This window comes from Salvelinus fontinalis, chromosome 2 (genome assembly GCF_029448725.1).
Source record: "Salvelinus fontinalis isolate EN_2023a chromosome 2, ASM2944872v1, whole genome shotgun sequence".
NCBI classification, from domain to species: domain Eukaryota; kingdom Metazoa; phylum Chordata; class Actinopteri; order Salmoniformes; family Salmonidae; genus Salvelinus; species Salvelinus fontinalis.
This window is the reverse complement of record NC_074666.1, coordinates 1,053,084-1,073,469: the sequence shown is the minus strand read 5'-3', so window position 1 is coordinate 1,073,469 and position 20,386 is coordinate 1,053,084. Positions and strand designations below refer to the sequence as shown.

The 20,386-nt window shown below is 44.1% G+C and overlaps 1 protein-coding gene and 1 long non-coding RNA gene across 27 annotated transcripts; one reads left to right on the top strand and one right to left on the bottom strand.

Annotated features, from left to right (window-relative positions):
* Positions 1–2,358: 2,358 nt before the first annotated feature.
* tmem267 (transmembrane protein 267) lies at positions 2,359–10,431 on the top strand. Of its 26 annotated transcripts, none has more exons than XR_008761990.1 (5): positions 2,359–2,695; positions 4,206–4,649; positions 4,893–6,790; positions 6,977–7,199; positions 7,820–10,431. XR_008761990.1 is itself a non-coding variant. In XM_055944035.1 (3 exons), the coding sequence occupies exons 2-3, from the start codon at positions 4,266–4,268 to the stop codon at positions 5,226–5,228; spliced, it is 720 nt and encodes a 239-aa protein (XP_055800010.1). In that variant the 5' UTR covers positions 2,359–2,695; positions 4,206–4,265; the 3' UTR covers positions 5,229–6,970. The 26 variants fall into 26 exon arrangements, 1 of the variants encoding a protein (XP_055800010.1); XR_008761989.1 differs by having other exon boundaries at positions 7,448–10,431; XR_008761987.1 differs by having other exon boundaries at positions 7,324–10,431.
* Positions 10,432–14,387: 3,956 nt separating this feature from the next.
* Positions 14,388–17,872, bottom strand: LOC129869535 (uncharacterized). The gene is made up of 2 exons (XR_008761966.1): positions 14,914–17,872; positions 14,388–14,875 (listed from the first exon to the last, which is right to left on the bottom strand). It is a non-coding gene; the product is annotated as an uncharacterized LOC129869535 (long non-coding RNA).
* Positions 17,873–20,386: the final 2,514 nt, after the last annotated feature.

Sequence of the window (20,386 nt, the reverse complement as noted above, 5' to 3'; positions counted from 1 at the left end):
AGGTGGAAAGCTTGGCCAGCCGTAGAGAAATGCTTTTTGAAATTCTCGATTATCGTGGATTTATCGGTGGTGATAGTGTTAGCAAGCTTCAGAGCAGTGGGCAGCTGGGAGGAGGTACTCTTATTCTCCATGGACTTTACAGTGTCCCAAAACGTTTTGGAGTTAGAGCTACAGGATGCAAATTTCTGATTGAAAAAGCTGGCCTTTGCTTTCCTGACTGACTGCGTGTATTGGTTCCTGTTTTTCCTGAACAGTTGCATATCGCGGGGACTATTCGGTGCTAGTGCAGTTCGCCACAGGATGTTTTTGTGCTGGTCGAGGGCAGTCAGGTCAGGAGTGAACCAAGGGCTATATCTGATCTTAGTTCTGCATTTTTTGAACGGAGCATGCTTGTCTAAGATGGTGAGGAAGTTACTTTTAAAGAATGACCAGGCATCCTCAACTGACGGGATGAGGTCAATATCCTTCCAGGAAACCCGGGCCAGGTCGATTAGAAAGGCCTGCTCGCAGAAGTGTTTTAGGGAGCGTTTGAAAGAGATGAGGGGTGGTCGTTTGACCGTGGACCCATAGCGGATGCATGCAATGATGCAGTGATCGCTGAGATCCTGATTGAAAACAGCAGAGGTGTATTTGGAGGGCAAGTTGGTCAGGATAATATCTATGAGGGTGCCCATGTTTATATATTTAGGGTTGTACCTGGTGTGTTCCTTGATAATTTGTGTGAGATTGAGGGCATAGTCTAGATTGTAGGACTGCCAGGGTGTTTAGCATATCCCAGTTTAGGTCACCTAACAGAACAAACTCTGAAGCTAGATGGGGAGAAATCAATTCACATATGATGTCCAGGGCACAGCTGGGGGAGGGGGGGGGGTCAATAACAGGCGGCAACAGTGAGAGACATATTTCTGGAGAGATTCATTTTTAAAATTAAAGCTCGAACTGTTTGGGAATAGACCTGGATAGCATGATTGAACTTTGCAGGCTGTCTCTGCAGTAGATTGCAACTCCTCCCCATTTGGCAGTTCTATCTTAACGGAAAAGGTTGTGGTTGGGGATGGAAATTTCAGAATTGTTGGTGGCCTTCCTAAGCCAGGATTCAGACACGGCAAGGACATCAGGGTTGGCAGAGTGTGCTAAAGCAGTGAGTAAAACAAACGTAGGGAGGGGGCTTCTGATGTTAACATGCATGAAACCAAGGCTTTTACAGTAACAAAAGTAAATAAATGAGAGCGCCTGGGGACACTCAGGGCCTGGGATAACCTCCACATCACCCGAGGAACAGAGGAGGAGTAGGATGAGGGTACGGCTAAAGGCTATCAAAACTGGTCGTCTAGTGTGTTGGGGACAGAGAATAAAAGGAGCAGATTCTGTGGCGTGGTAGGATAGATTCGGGAGTGCAATTAGTGCAATAGCGCAATTAATGTATTGTTTAGTGTTGTGTTGTGGCTGCTGGCATGCACCCCACTTGTTTTTTACATGCTAAAATCGCCACTGGCCTTAACAGGAAGCCAGAGGAGAGAGGCTAACACTGGAGGAGATTTTTAATCAAATTTTTTGGTTCTAGTTTCTAGTCAAGATTCTAGCAGCCGTTTTAGCACTAACTGAAGTTTATTTAGTGCTTTATCCGCTTGCCTGGAAAGTAGAGCTTTGCAGTAGTCTAATAGACACAGATGAGCTTTTCTGCATCATTTTTGGACAAAAAGTTTCAGATTTTTGCAATGTTATTAATTAAGAAGGAAAAATTAAACATGTAACCAGCATTTTATATTCTGCATTTATATTTCTGTTCAGTGTATATATAATCCGGACTCTTACATTGCTCGTTCTAATATTTCCATTATTCCATTATTTTACTTTTTAGATTTGTGTGTATTGTTCTGTATTGTTAGATATTACTGCACTGTTGGAGCTAGGAACAGAAGCATTTTGCCACACCCGCAATAACATCTGCTAAATATGTGTATTTGAACTATAAAATGTGATTTAATTTGATTAGAAATGTTCCTTTAAGAATATGTTTACAGTATGCCAAACAAAGGATAAACGAATTATCATGGTTAGACCAATCTCGTCCATGATTGGACATTCATTCTTCCGGAATAAAATTACTGACAGCTCTTTCCACCAATTATGTCTTTGTGTACACGCCCTCTAAGCGGGGCGGAACTGGAGTGTGTTTATTCCCCTACCATACACAGACAGACACAGACAGACCAAAGACAGTACTGTATAAAGATAGGCTAAGACGGCTTCTTCTATAGAAATCCCCGATCACGTGTCATGGCGACGTCGCCTCGGTAACTCATGCGTAAATACACGTCATCGGGTCGTATCGTGCCGAACTGCGCATGTGCAGTCCGTCAAATAAACGGCAGTGCGTAGATATAAAGTTGCTTTTGACATAAATGAAAACGTAACATTTTGTCACATTCACGAGGTTGTGGATAATAACATGTTCAACTACTTCATACATTGACTCGAATCTAGTTTGTGCTTTTAGATTTAGAGAAAATGAACAACTACTGAAGAAGTTTTCAATTCTCTCATTGACTTCTGAAACCCCAAACCCAGGCCTGGTCCGTTTGATCCGTTTCTCTTGCGTTCCCGGAAAACCCGTGATGCTGCGCCTCTGTAGAAACTGTGTGGACAGACCGTCGCTAGCTTACAGTTGATGAACGAATTTAGCTACAATGGGGTAGGTGACACATATTGTAACGGCGTTATTTCATTTCAATAACTTTGGCCTTATCACATTGCTAAATCTTGGTAATGAAACACCTGTCTGTAGTCTATAACGTTTCGCAGATAGGTACGGGATTCCTTAGCTAACTAGCTGTCATTAGCTAGCATTACATAGCTAACACATTACCTAGCTAGCTAAATGAATCTACTTTTGTATTTTAAGATGATTCAATGCAAAAATAACGCATTTTGTTTGTCACGTGATGTTGCACAGTCTAAGGTGATCCAATAGTTAGTTAGCTAGTTAACGTCGCGATATCAACTTTTTGACATTGAACATAATGAAGTATTTTTTTTACCTAACGTAGGCTATGTAGTTATTTCTTAGTCACAGATCAATCAATCAAATGTGTCTTATAAAGCCATTTTTACATCAGCCGATGTTACAAGGTGCTGTACAGAAACCCAGCCCAAAACCACCAAACAGCAAGCAATGTATGTCTCTTAGTCCCCAGTCTTCTGCCCACCTAAACAGACAAGCAACTCTTTTCACGGCTAGTTAGCTAGCTACACCAGATGCATGAGTTGGATTCTGCCTATGCTTGCATTTTGTACATCTAACAGATGTGTGTGTGTGTGTGTGTTTACTACAAAACATCACAAAAGCAAGAAGAAATTCCCACGGCCAGTTATCTGTATTCTTCAATCAAACATCTTGTCACACAAGGAGACATAGCTCTCTCATCATTCTGGTTCTGCATCATTCAGGCCTGTCTGCATCTCCGTGGAACCCTTTTATTGATGTCAGTGACTTTTCTTTTGGATGTACAAATGGTAGATTAATTGAAGAAACGACCTATGCACATTGTATAGCCTCTTCTAGTATATAGTCAGGCTAATTCAGGGTGATATTCACAAGGCACCAAATGGAAGAAGACAAACAGAGAGGGACTGAACTTGTCCAATAAGAAATGTAAATGTTTTTTCTGTTTCTAAACGTTTTGCTACGGTGTGCACCGATGAATAGAACCCAGGTTACTATGAGCCTGGCCTACATTTATCCTCAGTTCCAGTAGAATAGACATTTATTTAGAGATCATGATCCACAGTGACTTCTTAAAGGAGCAGTTATCAAAGTGAGAAAGAGGGTAAAAACACCACGTGACTTTATGCTTTAAGTTTACATCAGTGTAGGTTCGATTCTAGCTCTGGTCCAGGACACTTACTTGCAGGTTTCTGATGTTGAGCTTTCTTCAAGGCACAGCATCAGCTAGCGTCACATAAACACCCTGGACTAGAGCTAGTTCCATCCTGTCTTATCTATGACGTTACCCTGGACTAGAGCTAGTTCCATCCTGTCTTATCTATGACGTTACCCTGGACTAGAGCTAGTTTTATCCTGTCTTATCTATGACGTTACCCTGGACTAGAGCTAGTTCCATCCTATCTTATCTATGATATTACCCTGGACTAGAGCTAGTTCCATCCTGTGTAATTTCTGTTTACAGTATTCTGTCTTCTAGTTTGCCAGCTAGGTGTTGCTGACCTCCTATGGAAGTGGACCTCCTCCCTCCAGAAGCACCATGCGTGGGTATCACTCCAAGCTGGACTCGTCCTCCTCTGCTGGTGGTACGATCGGCTCCATGCCCCTGAGCCTGGCCGTGGAGACAGAGAAAGCCCAAGCTTTGCTCCAAACCTTCTCCTCTGCCTCTCTACTGGCCAGCACGGCGCTGGGGGCCTTCTGTGTGCTGTCTGACCACGTCATGCAGCTGACCCTACTCCAACAGCACCTGTGGCTACGGGCTGTGCTGGACAACACCGCCCATGGTCTGATAGGCCTCTGGTCCTGGGCGATCGTCATTGGCCTCAAGAAGAAGAGTGACTTCTATGAAGTTATCTTAGCAGGGATACTGGCCTCTGTTATAGACCTGGACCACTTCTATATGGCTGGCTCTCTGTCGCTCAAAGTAAGTGAGATTTATGTAACGTTCTGCCTTTTTGGTTTTCAGCGTCAGTTATAGATTAGTGTACTAAAGGTTCACAGACAAAAGATTAGGACTAATAAGCTCAATGAAGATCTCCATTGAAATAACTTTCGTTCAGTACTAGGCCTAATCTGTGTCTGGGAAACTGGCCCACAATGTTAATAAAGGAATGTAGAATAGAAACATAAACAATAACCTATCTTTTCTGCCTGTTTCCTCCTCCAGGCAGCCACCAGCCTGCCCCACCGCCCCCCCCTCCACTGCTCCTCTCTAATCCCTGTCCTCTGCTTCTCTCTGAGGCTGGTGCTGTGGCTGGGCAGGCTAAAGGACTCGTGGTGCTCTCTACCCTGGCTGTTGTTTATCTCCCTGGCCTCACACCACATCCGAGACGGGGTCCGCCACGGCCTGTGGGTGTGTCCGTTCGGCAACACGGCCCCCATCTCCTATTGGCTGTATGTGAGCATCACAGCCACCCTGCCACACCTGTGCTCTGTGCTCATGTACCTGACAGGAACTAGAGACGTGATCTCTACCAAGCACGGCATCGCCATCGACATCTGATGGAAGGGCCAACACCACGCCTCCCTAATAGCACCCTATTCCCTATATAGTGCACTACTTCAGACCAGAGCCCTATTCCCTATATAGTGCACTACTTCAGACCAGAGCCCTATTCCCTATATAGTGCACTACTTCAGACCAGAGCCCTATTCCCTATATAGTGCACTACTTCAGACCAGAGCCCTATTCCCTAAATAGTGCACTACTATAGACCAGAGCCCTGATCACCTATATAGTGCACTACTATAGGCCAGAGCCCTATTCCCTATGTAGTGCACTACTGTTGACCAGAGCCCTATTCCCCAAATATGTATCTGGTCTATATGTATCTGGTCTATAGTAGTGCACTATATAGGGCTCTGGTCTAAAGTAGTGCACTATATAGGGTTCTATAGGGCTCTGGTCTAAAGTAGTGCACTATATAGGGTTCTATAGGGCTCTGGTCTAAAGTAGTGCACTATATAGGGAATAGGGTTCTATAGGGCTCTGGTCTAAAGTAGTGCACTATATAGGGAATAGGGTTCCATAGGGCTCTGGTCTAAAGTAGTGCACTATATAGGGAATAGGGTTCTATAGGGCTCTGGTCTAAAGTAGTGCACAATATAGGGAATAGGGTTCCATAGGACTCTGGTCTAAAGTAGTGCACTATATAGGGAATAGGGTTCCATAGGGCTCTGGTCTAAAGTAGTGCACTATATAGGGAATAGGGTTCCATAGGGCTCTGGTCTAAAGTAGTGCACTATAAAGGGAATAGGGTTCAATTTGGGACACTCATAAATCCCACAATGCCTCAGCCTCACTCATCTATTTTCTTCACACCACGGGAGCGGTCACTTCCTCCTCCTCCCCACTAAACTGCCTCCTCTCCTCCCTCCTCTAGTCCGTCACTGTCAGGCTGGGAGGCTGTGTCCTGTGTGACTGTCAGTGCAGTAGTGTGTGGAAGTGCTTGAGGTATTTTATAGCCTTGTAATTAGCAAACTGATTACTGCTGTGCTGTCAGTGTAGCTAAGCAGAATGTAAGCTTGCAGGAGCCGGGTGGTTGTACGAGGGTATTTTACTGATGGGTCGACAAAGGTAAAGGCTACATTCCAATTCTTTACTCTTCTCCTGAAGTGTCCACTTGGATGGAATGGACTGGAAGGTCCTAGGAAAGAGAGCAGTACATTATGGAGGTCCTAGAGAACAGAGCAGTACATTATGAAGCTGAAGGTCCTAGGGAACAGAGCAGTACATTATGGAGGTCCTAGGGAACAGAGCAGTACATTATGGAGGTCCTAGAGAACAGAGCAGTACATTATGAAGCTGAAGGTCCTAGGGAACAGAGCAGTACATTATGAAGGTCCTAGGGAACAGAGCAGTACATTATGGAGGTCCTAGAGAACAGAGCAGTACATTATGGAGGTCCTAGAGAACAGAGCAGTACATTATGGAGGTCCTAGAGAACAGAGCAGTACATTATGGAGGTCCTAGAGAACAGAGCAGTACATTATGAAGGTCCTAGAGAACAGAGCAGTACATTATGGAGGTCCTAGAGAACAGAGCAGTACATTATGAAGCTGAAGGTCCTAGAGAACAGAGCAGTACATTATGAAGGTCCTAGGGAACAGAGCAGTACATTATGGAGGTCCTAGAGAACAGAGCAGTACATTATGGAGGTCCTAGAGAACAGAGCAGTACATTATGAAGGTCCTAGAGAACAGAGCAGTACATTATGGAGGTCCTAGGGAACAGAGCAGTACATTATGAAGGTCCTAGAGAACAGAGCAGTACATTATGGAGGTCCTAGAGAACAGAGCAGTACATTATGGAGGTCCTAGAGAACAGAGCAGTACATTATGGAGGTCCTAGAGAACAGAGCAGTACATTATGAAGGTCCTAGAGAACAGAGCAGTACATTATGGAGGTCCTAGAGAACAGAGCAGTACATTATGGAGGTCCTAGAGAACAGAGCAGTACATTATGAAGCTGAAGGTCCTAGGGAACAGAGCAGTACATTATGGAGGTCCTAGGGAACAGAGCAGTACATTATGGAGGTCCTAGAGAACAGAGCAGTACATTATGGAGGTCCTAGAGAACAGAGCAGTACATTATGGAGGTCCTAGAGAACAGAGCAGTACATTATGAAGGTCCTAGGGAACAGAGCAGTACATTATGAAGGTCCTAGAGAACAGAGCAGTACATTATGGAGGTCCTAGAGAACAGAGCAGTACATTATGGAGGTCCTAGAGAACAGAGCAGTACATTATGAAGGTCCTAGAGAACAGAGCAGTACATTATGGAGGTCCTAGAGAACAGAGCAGTACATTATGGAGGTCCTAGAGAACAGAGCAGTACATTATGGAGGTCCTAGAGAACAGAGCAGTACATTATGAAGGTCCTAGAGAACAGAGCAGTACATTATGGAGGTCCTAGAGAACAGAGCAGTACATTATGAAGGTCCTAGAGAACAGAGCAGTACATTATGGAGGTCCTAGAGAACAGAGCAGTACATTATGAAGGTCCTAGAGAACAGAGCAGTACATTATGGAGGTCCTAGAGAACAGAGCAGTACATTATGGAGGTCCTAGAGAACAGAGCAGTACATTATGGAGGTCCTAGGGAACAGAGCAGTACATTATGAAGGTGAAGGTCCTAGAGAACAGAGCAGTACATTATGGAGGTCCTAGAGAACAGAGCAGTACATTATGGAGGTCCTAGAGAACAGAGCAGTACATTATGGAGGTCCTAGAGAACAGAGCAGTACATTATGAAGGTCCTAGGGAACAGAGCAGTACATTATGAAGGTCCTAGGGAACAGAGCAGTACATTATGGAGGTCCTAGAGAACAGAGCAGTACATTATGGAGGTCCTAGAGAACAGAGCAGTACATTATGGAGGTCCTAGAGAACAGAGCAGTACATTATGGAGGTCCTAGAGAGCAGAGCAGTACATTATGGAGGTCCTAGAGAACAGAGCAGTACATTATGGAGGTCCTAGAGAACAGAGCAGTACATTATGAAGGTCCTAGAGAACAGAGCAGTACATTATGGAGGTCCTAGAGAACAGAGCAGTACATTCGTCCATGCATTTCTTATTGGTGGAGCCTCCAGTTGCTGCCTGATATGTGTAGTACACATTAGGTTGTGATGTCATGTTTTAACATATGTTTTTATCTTTATAATCGAGAGAAGATGACATTAGGAGAAACGTTATTTAAACATTCCTTTAATATGTTCCTACTTTGTGATCATAATAGTTGTATTAGTCTTCTCATAGTTTTGTTGTTCTGATGAGATGAGGGTGAACAGCTGTGGGTATATTCACTAGGTACTGAATGGAATAAAACACATTTAAAACAAGGCCTGGGATTTAACCTGAACTTGCCTAAAAATAAACGCTTGTTTTTGTTGCGAAACTTGTTCCTTTGCAAAATGTTTCGCTAAATTGTGCGCTACTGAATATACTGTGGCTGTGTCCTGCAGTGTGACCCCCCCCTCCTGGCCTGCAGAGGGCATCGATGAGTCAACTTATTATACACTATTAGGTTTAATCATACGTCATGTCCCTTCTCATTATGCATCAACAGGATTATTACTGCGGTCTTTATTCACAGTGTGTACTGAATTATGTTTCATCATTTACATGTATTTATTTCAGCTATTTGATCTGTTTGATTATTTATTCAATTAGAATTTTAAATGTTTAAGTACACTACACTGACCAAAAGTATGTGGACACCTGCTCGTCCAACATCTCATTCCAAAATAATGGGCATCAATATGGAGTTGGTCCCCCCCATTTGCTGCTATAACAGCCTCCACTCTTCTGGGAAGGCTTTCCACTAGATGTTGGAACATTGCTGCTATAACAGCCTCCACTCTTCTGGGAAGGCTTTCCACTAGATGTTGGAACATTGCTGCTATAACAGCCTCCACTCTTCTGGGAAGGCTTTCCACTAGATGTTGGAACATTGCTGCTATAACAGCCTCCTCTCTTCTGGGAAGGCTTTCCACTAGATGTTGGAACATTGCTGCTATAACAGCCTCCACTCTTCTGGGAAGGCTTTCCACTAGATGTTGGAACATTGCTGCAGGGACTTGCTTCCATTCAGCCACAAGAGCATTAGTGAGGTCGGGCACTGATGTTGGGCGATTAGGCCTGGCTCGCAGTCGGCATTCCAATTCATCCCAAAGGTGTTCGATGGGGTTGAGGTCAGGGCTCTGTGCAGACCAGTCAAGTTCTTCCATACTGATCTCGGCAAAGCATTTCTGTATGGACCTCGCTTTGTGCACGGTGGCATTTGTCATACTGAAACAGGAAATGGCCTTCCCCAAACTGTTAACAAAAAGTTTCAAGCACAGAATCGTCTAGAATGTCATTGTATGCTGTAATGTTAACTTTTCCCTTCACTGGAACTGAGGGGCCTAGACCGAACCATGAAAAACAGCCCCAGACTATTGTTCCTCCTCCACCAAACTTTACAGCGGTGTTGGGGCAGGTAGCGTTCTCCTGGCATCCGTCAAACCCAGATTCGTCCGTTGGACTGCCAGATGGTGAAGCGTGACTCATCACTCCAGAGAACGCGCAAAAGTCGGCGAACTTTCACACCACTCCAGACGACGCTTGGCATTGCACATGGTGATCTTAGGCTTGTGTGCGGCTGCTCGGCCATGGAAACCCATTTCATGAAGCTCCAGACAAACAGTCCTTAACATGACGTTGCTTCCAGAGGCAGTTTGGAACTCAGTAGTGAGTTTTGCAACCAAGGACAGATGATTCTTACGCGCTTCAGCACTCGGCGGTCCCGTTCTGTGAGCTTGTGTGGCCTACCACTTCGCGGCTGAGCCGTTGTTGCTCCTAGACGTTTCCATTCAACAATAACAGCACTTACAGTTGACTGGGGTAGCTTTAGCCGGGCAGAAATGTGACGAACTGACTTGTTGGAAAGGTGGCATCCAATGACGGTGCTCTACTGCCAATGTTTGTCTAAGGAGATTGCATGGCTGTGCTCAATTTTTTATTTTTTTATACAGTTATGAATGGGTGTGGCTGATATAGCCGAATCCACTAATTTAAATGGGTGTCCACATACTTTTGTGTGTATATATAGTGTGTGTGTGTATATCTTATTTTGATATTGGTACCTTTTGTTGTAAAGACTGGATGGATTCAAAGTTGTTCTTTTTCAAAATAAATCTGTGCTCTGGACCACTCCGTATGCTAAGTAATGTGTCTGTGTGGACTTCTAAGCTGTTTGTGGGCGTTGCTCTAGATACACTGGAATAATGCATGTTGGTAGGAATCAGTCTGCCGCTCGGAGCCTCGGAGGAGCTCCCAGGATACAACAGTTAGGAGTCTGCCTCCTCATCACAACATGACCAATCAGTTATCATTACAACAGACCATGACCAATCAGTTATCATTACAACAGACCATGACCAATCAGTTATCATTACAACAGACCATGACCAATCAGTTATCATTACAACAGACCATGACCAATCAGTTATTACAACAGACCATGACCAATCAGTTATCATTACAACAGACCAATCAGTTATCATTACAACAGACCAATCAGTTATTACAACAGACCATGACCAATCAGTTATCATTACAACAGACCAATCAGTTATCATTACAACAGACCAATCAGTTATCATTACAACAGACCATGACCAATCAGTTATCATTACAACAGACCAATCAGTTATCATTACAACAGACCAATCAGTTATCATTACAACAGACCATGACCAATCAGTTATCATTACAACAGACCAATCAGTTATCATTACAACAGACCATGACCAATCAGTTATCATTACAACAGACCAATCAGTTATCATTACAACAGACCATGACCAATCGGTTATCATTACAACAGACCAATCAGTTATCATTGCAACAGACCATGACCAATCAGTTATCATTACAACAGACCAATCAGTTATCATTACAACAGACCATGACCAATCAGTTATCATTACAACAGACCATGACCAATCAGTTATCATTACAACAGACCATGACCAATCAATATGAATGCATCTGATTAAAAAAAAAAAAAAAATTTCATCAGAAAAGGTAGGAATTCTGTCTACTAGTCACAGAATGTTGATTTAAAATTTAAATAGGTATTTTTACAAATAGACATTTTAAACATTTAGTCTTCAGTCTGTCTCTTCTGAAATGCCTCTCCATTGACCAGGGTTGGGTAGGAACCACAAACACATTCTTCTGAGACGGCCTCTACTTAACTGCAGTCACTGACCCTCCTTAAGGCTAAGGGCCCTACTGACAGGAAACAGGAAATGCTGCCCCGGTCGGACAGGAAGGACAGTGTCCTCTGTCCAGGACAGGGACTGGTGCCAAGACAGCCAGAGGCAGAGTGGAACAACCTCACACAGAGGGAAGTGTTATGGGACTCGGTTAGGGAGAGGAGGGTTATGGGACTCAGGGAGAGGAGGGTAAATGGCACACAGTCGGCGTTCCAATTAATTCCAAAAGTGTTCGATGGGGTTGAGGTCAGGGCTATGTGCAGGTCAGTCAAGTTCTTCAACACCAATCTCGACAAACTATTTCTGTATGGACCTCGTTTTGTGCATGGTGGCATTGACATGCTGAAACAGGAAAGGGCCTTCCCCAAACTGTTGCCAAAAAGTTGCACACACAGAATCGTTGCAAGCGCCTTCCTGTCCGACCGGGGCAGCATTTCCTGTTTCCTGTCAGTAGGGCACTTAGCCTTAAGGAGGGTCAGTGACTGCAGTTAAGTAGAGGCCGTCTCAGAAGAATCTGTTTGTGGTTCCTACCCAACCCTGGTCAATGGAGAGGCATTTCAGAAGAGACAGACTGAAGACTAAATGTTTAAAATGTCTATTTGTAAAAATACCTATTCAAGTTTTAAATCAACATTCTGTCACTAGTAGACAGAATTCCTGCCTTTTCTGATGAACATATAGTAATGACACATTCATATTGATTGGTCATGTTCTGTCAGGGAGAGGAGGGTTATGGGATTCTGTTAGGGAGAGGAGGGTTATGGGACTCTGTCAGGGAGAGGAGGGTTATGGGACTCTGTCAGGGAGAGGAGGGTTATGGGACTCTGTCAGGGAGAGGAGGGTTATGGGACTGTCAGGGAGAGGAGGGTTATGGGACTCTGTCAGGGAGAGGAGGGTTATGGGACTGTCAGGGAGAGGCGGGTTATGGGACTCTGTCAGGGAGAGGAGGGTTATGGGACTGTCAGGGAGAGGAGGGTTATGGGACTGTTAGGGAGAGGAGGGTTATGGGACTCTGTTAGGGAGAGGAGGGTTATGGGACTCTGTTAGGGAGAGGAGGGTTATGGGACTCTGTTAGGGAGAGGAGGGTTATGGGACTCTGTTAGGGAGAGGAGGGTTATGGGACTGTCAGGGAGAGGCGGGTTATGGGACTCTGTCAGGGAGAGGAGGGTTATGGGACTGTCAGGGAGAGGAGGGTTATGGGACTCTGTCAGGGAGAGGAGGGTTATGGGACTGTCAGGGAGAGGAGGGTTATGGGACTGTTAGGGAGAGGAGGGTTATGGGACTCTGTTAGGGAGAGGAGGGTTATGGGACTCTGTTAGGGAGAGGAGGGTTATGGGACTCTGTTAGGGAGAGGAGGGTTATGGGACTCTGTTAGGGAGAGGAGGGTTATGGGACTTTGACAGGTCAGTCTGTGTCGGGGAGAAAGGGAAAGGGGGATACCTAGTCAGTTGTCCAACTGAATGTATTTAACTGAAATGTGTCTTCCACATTTAACCCAAGGGTTATGGGGCTTTGACAGGACAGTCAGTTTCAGGGGCCTAGGGGAATCACCCCAACACAGCTCTGTTGAGGAGAGCAGGGTCGTCTTGTTATGGGGCTGCTAAAATAACATCATTAATTTGTCTCAACGACAACACATTGTACCCATTTGAAGTGACATAACTTCCTGAGTTGAGAAATGTTCTTTTGTCGTTTAGGGGATCAGGAGGGTTGGGTAAGGCTGACCACAGGATGGCAGGACCACTTAGAGCAATATAAACAAGTCTATTGTTCAAATCTATACCAAATATGCTTAATTCATGTTATCTATGATAATGTGGTTATAATTGTTCTTAATTTATGTTATCTATAGTAATGTGGTTATAAATATGCTTTTTTTGTATTTAACTAGGTAAGTCAGTTAAGGATAAATTCTTATTTACAATGACGGCCTACCCCCTGGGCCAAACCCGGACGACGCTGGGCCAAACCCGGACTACCCTGGGCCAAACCCGGACGACGCCGGGCCAAACCCGGACTACCCCGGGCCAATTGTGCGCCTCCCTAAGGGACTGCTAATCACGGCCGGATGTGATACAGCCTGGATTCAAACCAGGGACTGCAGTGACACCTCTTGCACTGAGATGCAGTGTCTTAGACCACTGCGCCACTCGGGAGCCCTTAATTGATGTTATCTATGGTAATGTAGTTATACATGGGGGCATAAGCAGGACATCAAGGACTCCTCCAACCAGGGTTTCTGGAAAACCTGGGAAGTTTGAGAAAGTTCCCATAATTTTCCAACCCTCTAATAGTAATATATAGAATAGTAAAGTTCCCATAGTTTTCCAACCCTCTAATGGTAATATATCGAATAGTAAAGTTCCCATAGTTGTCCAACCCTCTAATAGTAATACATAGAATAGTAAAGTTCCCATAGTTTTCCAACCCTCTAATAGTAATACATAGAATAGTAAAGTTCCCATAGTTTTCCAACCCTCGTAGTAATCTATAGAATAGTAAAGTTCCCATAGTTTTCCAACCCTCTAATAGTAATACATAGAATAGTAAAGTTCCCATAGTTTTCCAACCCTCGTAGTAATCTATAGAATAGTAAAGTTCCCATAGTTTTCCAACCCTCTAATAGTAATCTATAGAATAGTAAAGTTCCCATAGTTTTCCAACCCTCTAGTAGTAATATATAAAATAGTAAAGTTCCCATAGTTTCCCAACCCTCTAGTAGTAATCTATAGAATAGTAAAGTTCCCATAGTTTCCCAACCCTCTAGTAGTAATCTATAGAATAGTAAAGTTCCCATAGTTTTCCAACCCTCTAGTAGTAATATATAGAATAGTAAAGTTCCCATAGTTTCCCAACCCTCTAGTAGTAATCTATAGAATAGTAAAGAGCAAGCATGTGATAAAATAATAATCTTTATTTCACAGAAGTACAAACGTATAAAGTAAGAAAAACAGCTTATATTGTTGTACACCAAAGCAGAGAAATACACTATGTACATCTATAATGGACGTGTTAATATCTATAGCTCTGGTCCAGGGCGACGTTGAGAACATTACCAAACCACAACCTGGACCAGAGCTATTTTTCTCTATATAAAACCAACAGCGTTAGCCCCTCCCACACTGCTCAGCAGTGCTTGACATGGACTGAAATAGGTGCCGGTACTGTTTATATTCAGGTGCAGGAGCTCCACAATACTTTTATATTCTATAAGAGGAACATTTGAGGTGCTGGTACTCTGCTCCAGTGAGCTCCTGCCCAAGTCAAGCACTGCTTCTCAGTCAACAGAGCTCCTGCCCAAGTCAAGCACCTGCCCAAGTCAACAGAGCTCCTGCCCAAGTCAAGCACTGCTTCTCAGTCAACAGAGCTCCTGCCCAAGTCAAGCACCTGCCCAAGTCAACAGAGCTCCTGCCCAAGTCAAGCACTGCTTCTCAGTCAACAGAGCTCCTGCCCAAGTCAAGCACCTGCCCAAGTCAACAGAGCTCCTGCCCAAGTCAAGCACTGCTTCTCAGCCAACAGAGCTCCTGCCCAAGTCAAGCACTGCTTCTCAGCCAACAGAGCTCCTGCCCAAGTCAAGCACCTGCCCAAGTCAAGCACTGCTGCTCAGCCAACAGTTTTGCACATCAAGAAATAAAGAAAATATGATACACTGATAAATTGTCAACAGAAAAGATACAGACATATATATATATAGCCTTGTCCAAGACATATACACTACCGGTCAAAAGATTTAGAACACCTACTCATTCAAGGGTTTTTCTTTTCATTTGACAATGTTCTACATTGTAGAATAATAGTGAAGACATCAAAACTAAAATAACACTCCAATGAACGTATCCTCTGCAGCAGAGGTAACTCTGGGTCTTCCTTTCCATTCTGAGGCTGGTAACTGTAATGAGCCTATTATCTGCAGCAGAGGAAACTCTGGGTCTTCCTTTCCTGTGGCGGTCCTCATGAGAGCCAGTTTCATCATAGCGCTTGATGGTTTTTGCGACTGCACTTGAAGAAACTTTCAAAGTTCTTGACATTTTTCGTATTGACTGACTTTCATGTTTTAAAGTAATCATGGGCTGTCATTTCTCTTATTTGAGCTGTTCTTGCCATAATATGGACTTGGTCTTTTACCAAATAGGGCTATCTTCTGTATACCACCCCTACCTTTTCACAACACAACTGATTGTCTCAAACGCATTAAGAAGGAAAGAAATTCCACAAATTAACTTTCAACAGGGCACGCCTGTTAATTGAAATGCATTCCAGGTGACTACCTCATGAAGCTGGTTGAGAGAATGCCAAGAGTGTGCAAAACTGTCATCAAGGCGAAGGGTGGCTACTTTGAAGAATCTCAAATCTAAAATATATTTTCATTTGTTTAACAGTTTTTTCGTTACTACATGATTCCATATGTGTTATTTCATAGTTTCCAATGTCTTCACTATTATTCTATAATGTAGAAAATCGTCGAAATAAAGAAATACCCTTGAATGAGTAGGTGTGTACACACTTTTGACTGGTACTGTATGTACATATTAATTTGATACATTTTAGAATAAGGCTGTAACGTAACAACATGTGGAAAAAGTCGAGGGGTCTGAATATTTTCCGAAGGCGCTGAATATAGCCTGGTCCCAGATCTGTGCTTTTGCCAACTCCAATGTCATTTTCAAGCTTAAAGGCAATTCCATATGAAGTTGTCAAGAGCCTGGCACACAGGCCAGGTTATCTCAAGAGCCTGGCACACAGGCCAGGTTATCTCAAGAGCCTGGCACACAGGCCAGGTTATCTCAAGAGCCTGGCACACAGGCCAGGTTATCTCAAGAGCCTGGCACACAGGCCAGGTTATCTCAAGAGCCTGGCACACAGGCCAGGTTATCTCAAGAGCCAGACCAGGGTATATCAAGAGCCAGACCAGGGTATATCAAGAGCCAGACCAGGGTATGTATATTATTATATTGACCTGACATGGACTTTGGTGGAACATTGATACTAGAAACAGACAATAGAACGATGCAGAATTCAATTGCATTTTCTTGACCGTTCAATTCTTACTTTGTAATTCAGCGTTGTTGGGAAAAGGGCTCTCGTCAGTAAGCATTTCACAGTAAAGTCTACATCTGTTGTATATGGCACATGTGACAAATACAATTTGATTTGATACCATTTTTCACAATTATATCCCATTTTCCCAATAAATGGTTTGTCTTTACCAATAATAAAAGAGCTTCAAACAAACAAGCATGCTGTGACAGTGTCCTGTGGTCGGATGTCCTATTCTCACCAGGAAGACAATTGCTATTACATATACCCAGTGCTTGACATGGGTTGAAATAGGTGTCGGTACTCATTTTGGTTGCCAGTACTGTTTATATTTAGGTGCAGGAGCTCCACAATACTTTTGAGATAATATTCAAATAACAGGAACAAGAGCCCAAGCAGTTGAACATTGACCCAGCCAAGCCGCACTGTTTCTTAACCCGGAAACCAGCTGCACCAATGTGTCGGAGGAAACACCGTACACCTGGCGACCGTGTCAGCGTGTACTGCGCCCGGCCCGCCACAGGAGTCACTAGAGCGCAATGGGACAATGAAATCTTGGCCAGCTAATCCCTCTCCTAACCCGGACGACACTGGGCCAATTGTGCGCTGCCTCATGGGTCTTTTAGTCACGGCCAGCTATGATCGAACCCGGGTCCGTAATGACGCTTCTAGCACTGCGATGCAGTACCTTAGACCGCTGCGCCACTCGGGAGGCCCCCGCAAATTGATTATAACAAACAATTGGTCCCCCAAAAAATGCATCCCTCTGTTGAATTTCAAAATCCCGATGTGGCCCTCGAGCCAAAACTGATAATCACGGCTAAGGTCTCCCTCCTTTTGAAGATGAGGCAGAGATGATACCACAGCTCCAGAAGAATCTGTCAGCCTATTTCTGGTAAGATGTTAAGAGCATTGTGATGAAACAGACTTGAAGCTTCTCTACAAACAAACAATCGGCTTCTTACCTTTACCTTTATAGATAATGACATTATCCAACTAGACTGAACACTACACCATCACAGGACCATGAGGACAACAACAGTAGACTACCCCACCACCCCACCACAGGACCATGTGGACAACACATCAACCCTAACCCTATCTCTAACCATCACATCAACCCTAACCCTATCTCTAACCATCACATCAACCCTAACCCTATCTCTAACCATCACATCAACCCTAGCCCTATCTCTAACCATCACATCAACCCTAGCCCTATCTCTAACCATCACATCAACCCTAACCCTATCTCTAACCATCACATCAACCCTAACCCTATCTCTAACCATCACATCAACCCTAACCCTATCTCTAACCATCACATCAACCCTAACCCTATCTCTAACCATCACATCAACCCTAACCCTATCTCTAACCATCACATCAACCCTAACCCTATCTCTAACCATCACATCAACCCTAACCCTATCTCTGACCATCACATCAACCCTAACCCTATCTCTAACCATCACATCAACCCTAACCCTATCTCTAACCATCAACCCTAACCCTATCTCTGACCATCACATCAACCCTAACCCTATCTCTAACCATCACATCAACCCTAACCCTATCTCTAACCATCACATCAACCCTAACCCTATCTCTAACCATCAACCCTAACCCTATCTCTGACCATCACATCAACCCTAACCCTATCTCTAACCATCACATCAACCCTAACCCTATCTCTAACCATCAACCCTAACCCTATCTCTAACCATCACATCAACCCTAACCCTATCTCTAACCATCACATCAACCCTAACCCTATCTCTAACCATCACATCAACCCTAACCCTATCTCTAACCATCACATCAACCCTAACCCTATCTCTAACCATCACATCAACCCTAACCCTATCTCTGACCATCACATCAACCCTAACCCTATCTCTAACCATCACATCAACCCTAACCCTATCTCTAACCATCACATCAACCCTAACCCTATCTCTAACCATCACATCAACCCTAACCCTATCTCTAACCATCACATCAACCCTAACCCTATCTCTAACCATCACATCAACCCTAGCCCTATCTCTAACCATCAACCCTAACCCTATCTCTGACCATCACATCAACCCTAACCCTATCTCTAACCATCACATCAACCCTAACCCTATCTCTAACCATCACAACCCTATCTCTAACCATCACATCAACCCTAACCCTATCTCTAACCATCACATCAACCCTAACCCTATCTCTAACCATCAACCCTAACCATCACAACCCTATCTCTAACCATCAACCCTAACCCTATCTCTAACCATCACATCAACCCTAACCCTATCTCTGACCATCACATCAACCCTAACCCTATCTCTAACCATCACATCAACCCTAGCCCTATCTCTAACCATCAACCCTAACCCTATCTCTGACCATCACATCAACCCTAACCCTATCTCTAACCATCACATCAACCCTAACCCTATCTCTAACCATCACATCAACCCTAACCCTATCTCTAACCATCAACCCTAACCATCACAACCCTATCTCTAACCATCAACCCTAACCCTATCTCTAACCATCACATCAACCCTAACCCTATCTCTAACCATCACATCAACCCTAACCCTATCTCTAACCATCATATCAACCCTAACCCTATCTCTAACCATCACATCAACCCTAACCCTATCTCTAACCATCACATCAACCCTAACCCTATCTCTGACCATCACATCAACCCTAACCCTATCTCTAACCATCACATCAACCCTAACCCTATCTCTAACCATCACATCAACCCTAACCCTATCTCTAACCATCACATCAACCCTAACCCTATCTCTAACCATCACATCAACCCTAACCCTATCTCTAACCATCACATCAACCCTAACCCTATCTCTAACCATCACAAGCCTAGCCCTATCTCTGACCATCACATCAACCCTAACCCTATCTCTAACCATCACATCAACCCTAACCCTATCTCTAACCATCACATCAACCCTAACCCTATCTCTAACCATCACATCAACCCTAACCCTATCTCTAACCATCACATCAACCCTAACCCTATCTCTAACCATCACATCAACCTTAACCCTATCTCTAACCATCACATCAACCCTAACCCTATCTCTGACCATCACATCAACCCTAACCCTATCTCTAACCATCACATCAACCCTAACCCTATCTCTAACCATCACATCAACCCTAACCCTATCTCTAACCATCACATCAACCCTAACCCTATCTCTAACCATCACATCAACCCTAACCCTATCTCTAACCATCACATCAACCCTAACCCTATCTCTAACCATCACATCAACCCTAACCCTATCTCTAACCATCACATCAACCCTAACCCTATCTCTAACCATCACATCAACCCTAACCCTATCTCTAACCATCACATCAACCCTAACCCTATCTCTAACCATCACAAGCCTAGCCCTATCTCTGACCATCACATCAACCCTAACCCTATCTCTAACCATCACATCAACCCTAGCCCTATCTCTAACCATCACATCAACCCTAACCCTATCTCTAACCATCACATCAACCCTAACCCTATCTCTAACCATCACAAGCCTAGCCCTATCTCTGACCATCACATCAACCCTAACCCTATCTCTAACCATCACCACAACCCTAACCCTATCTCTAACCATCACCACAACCATAACTCTCTTCAACCTGGTTCCTACAGTACTGTCAGGTAAAAACACCATGTGTCCGACCATCACATCTCAGTGTGTGACGGTCGGAGAGAGAGAACATTTAATCATCAGACAGCCCCGCAGAGAGATGTGATCAATACTGCTCTGGTGGACGAGAACAACATGGCCGTCGTCAGTGTCTATTGAATGTCTTCTCTGAGCACCT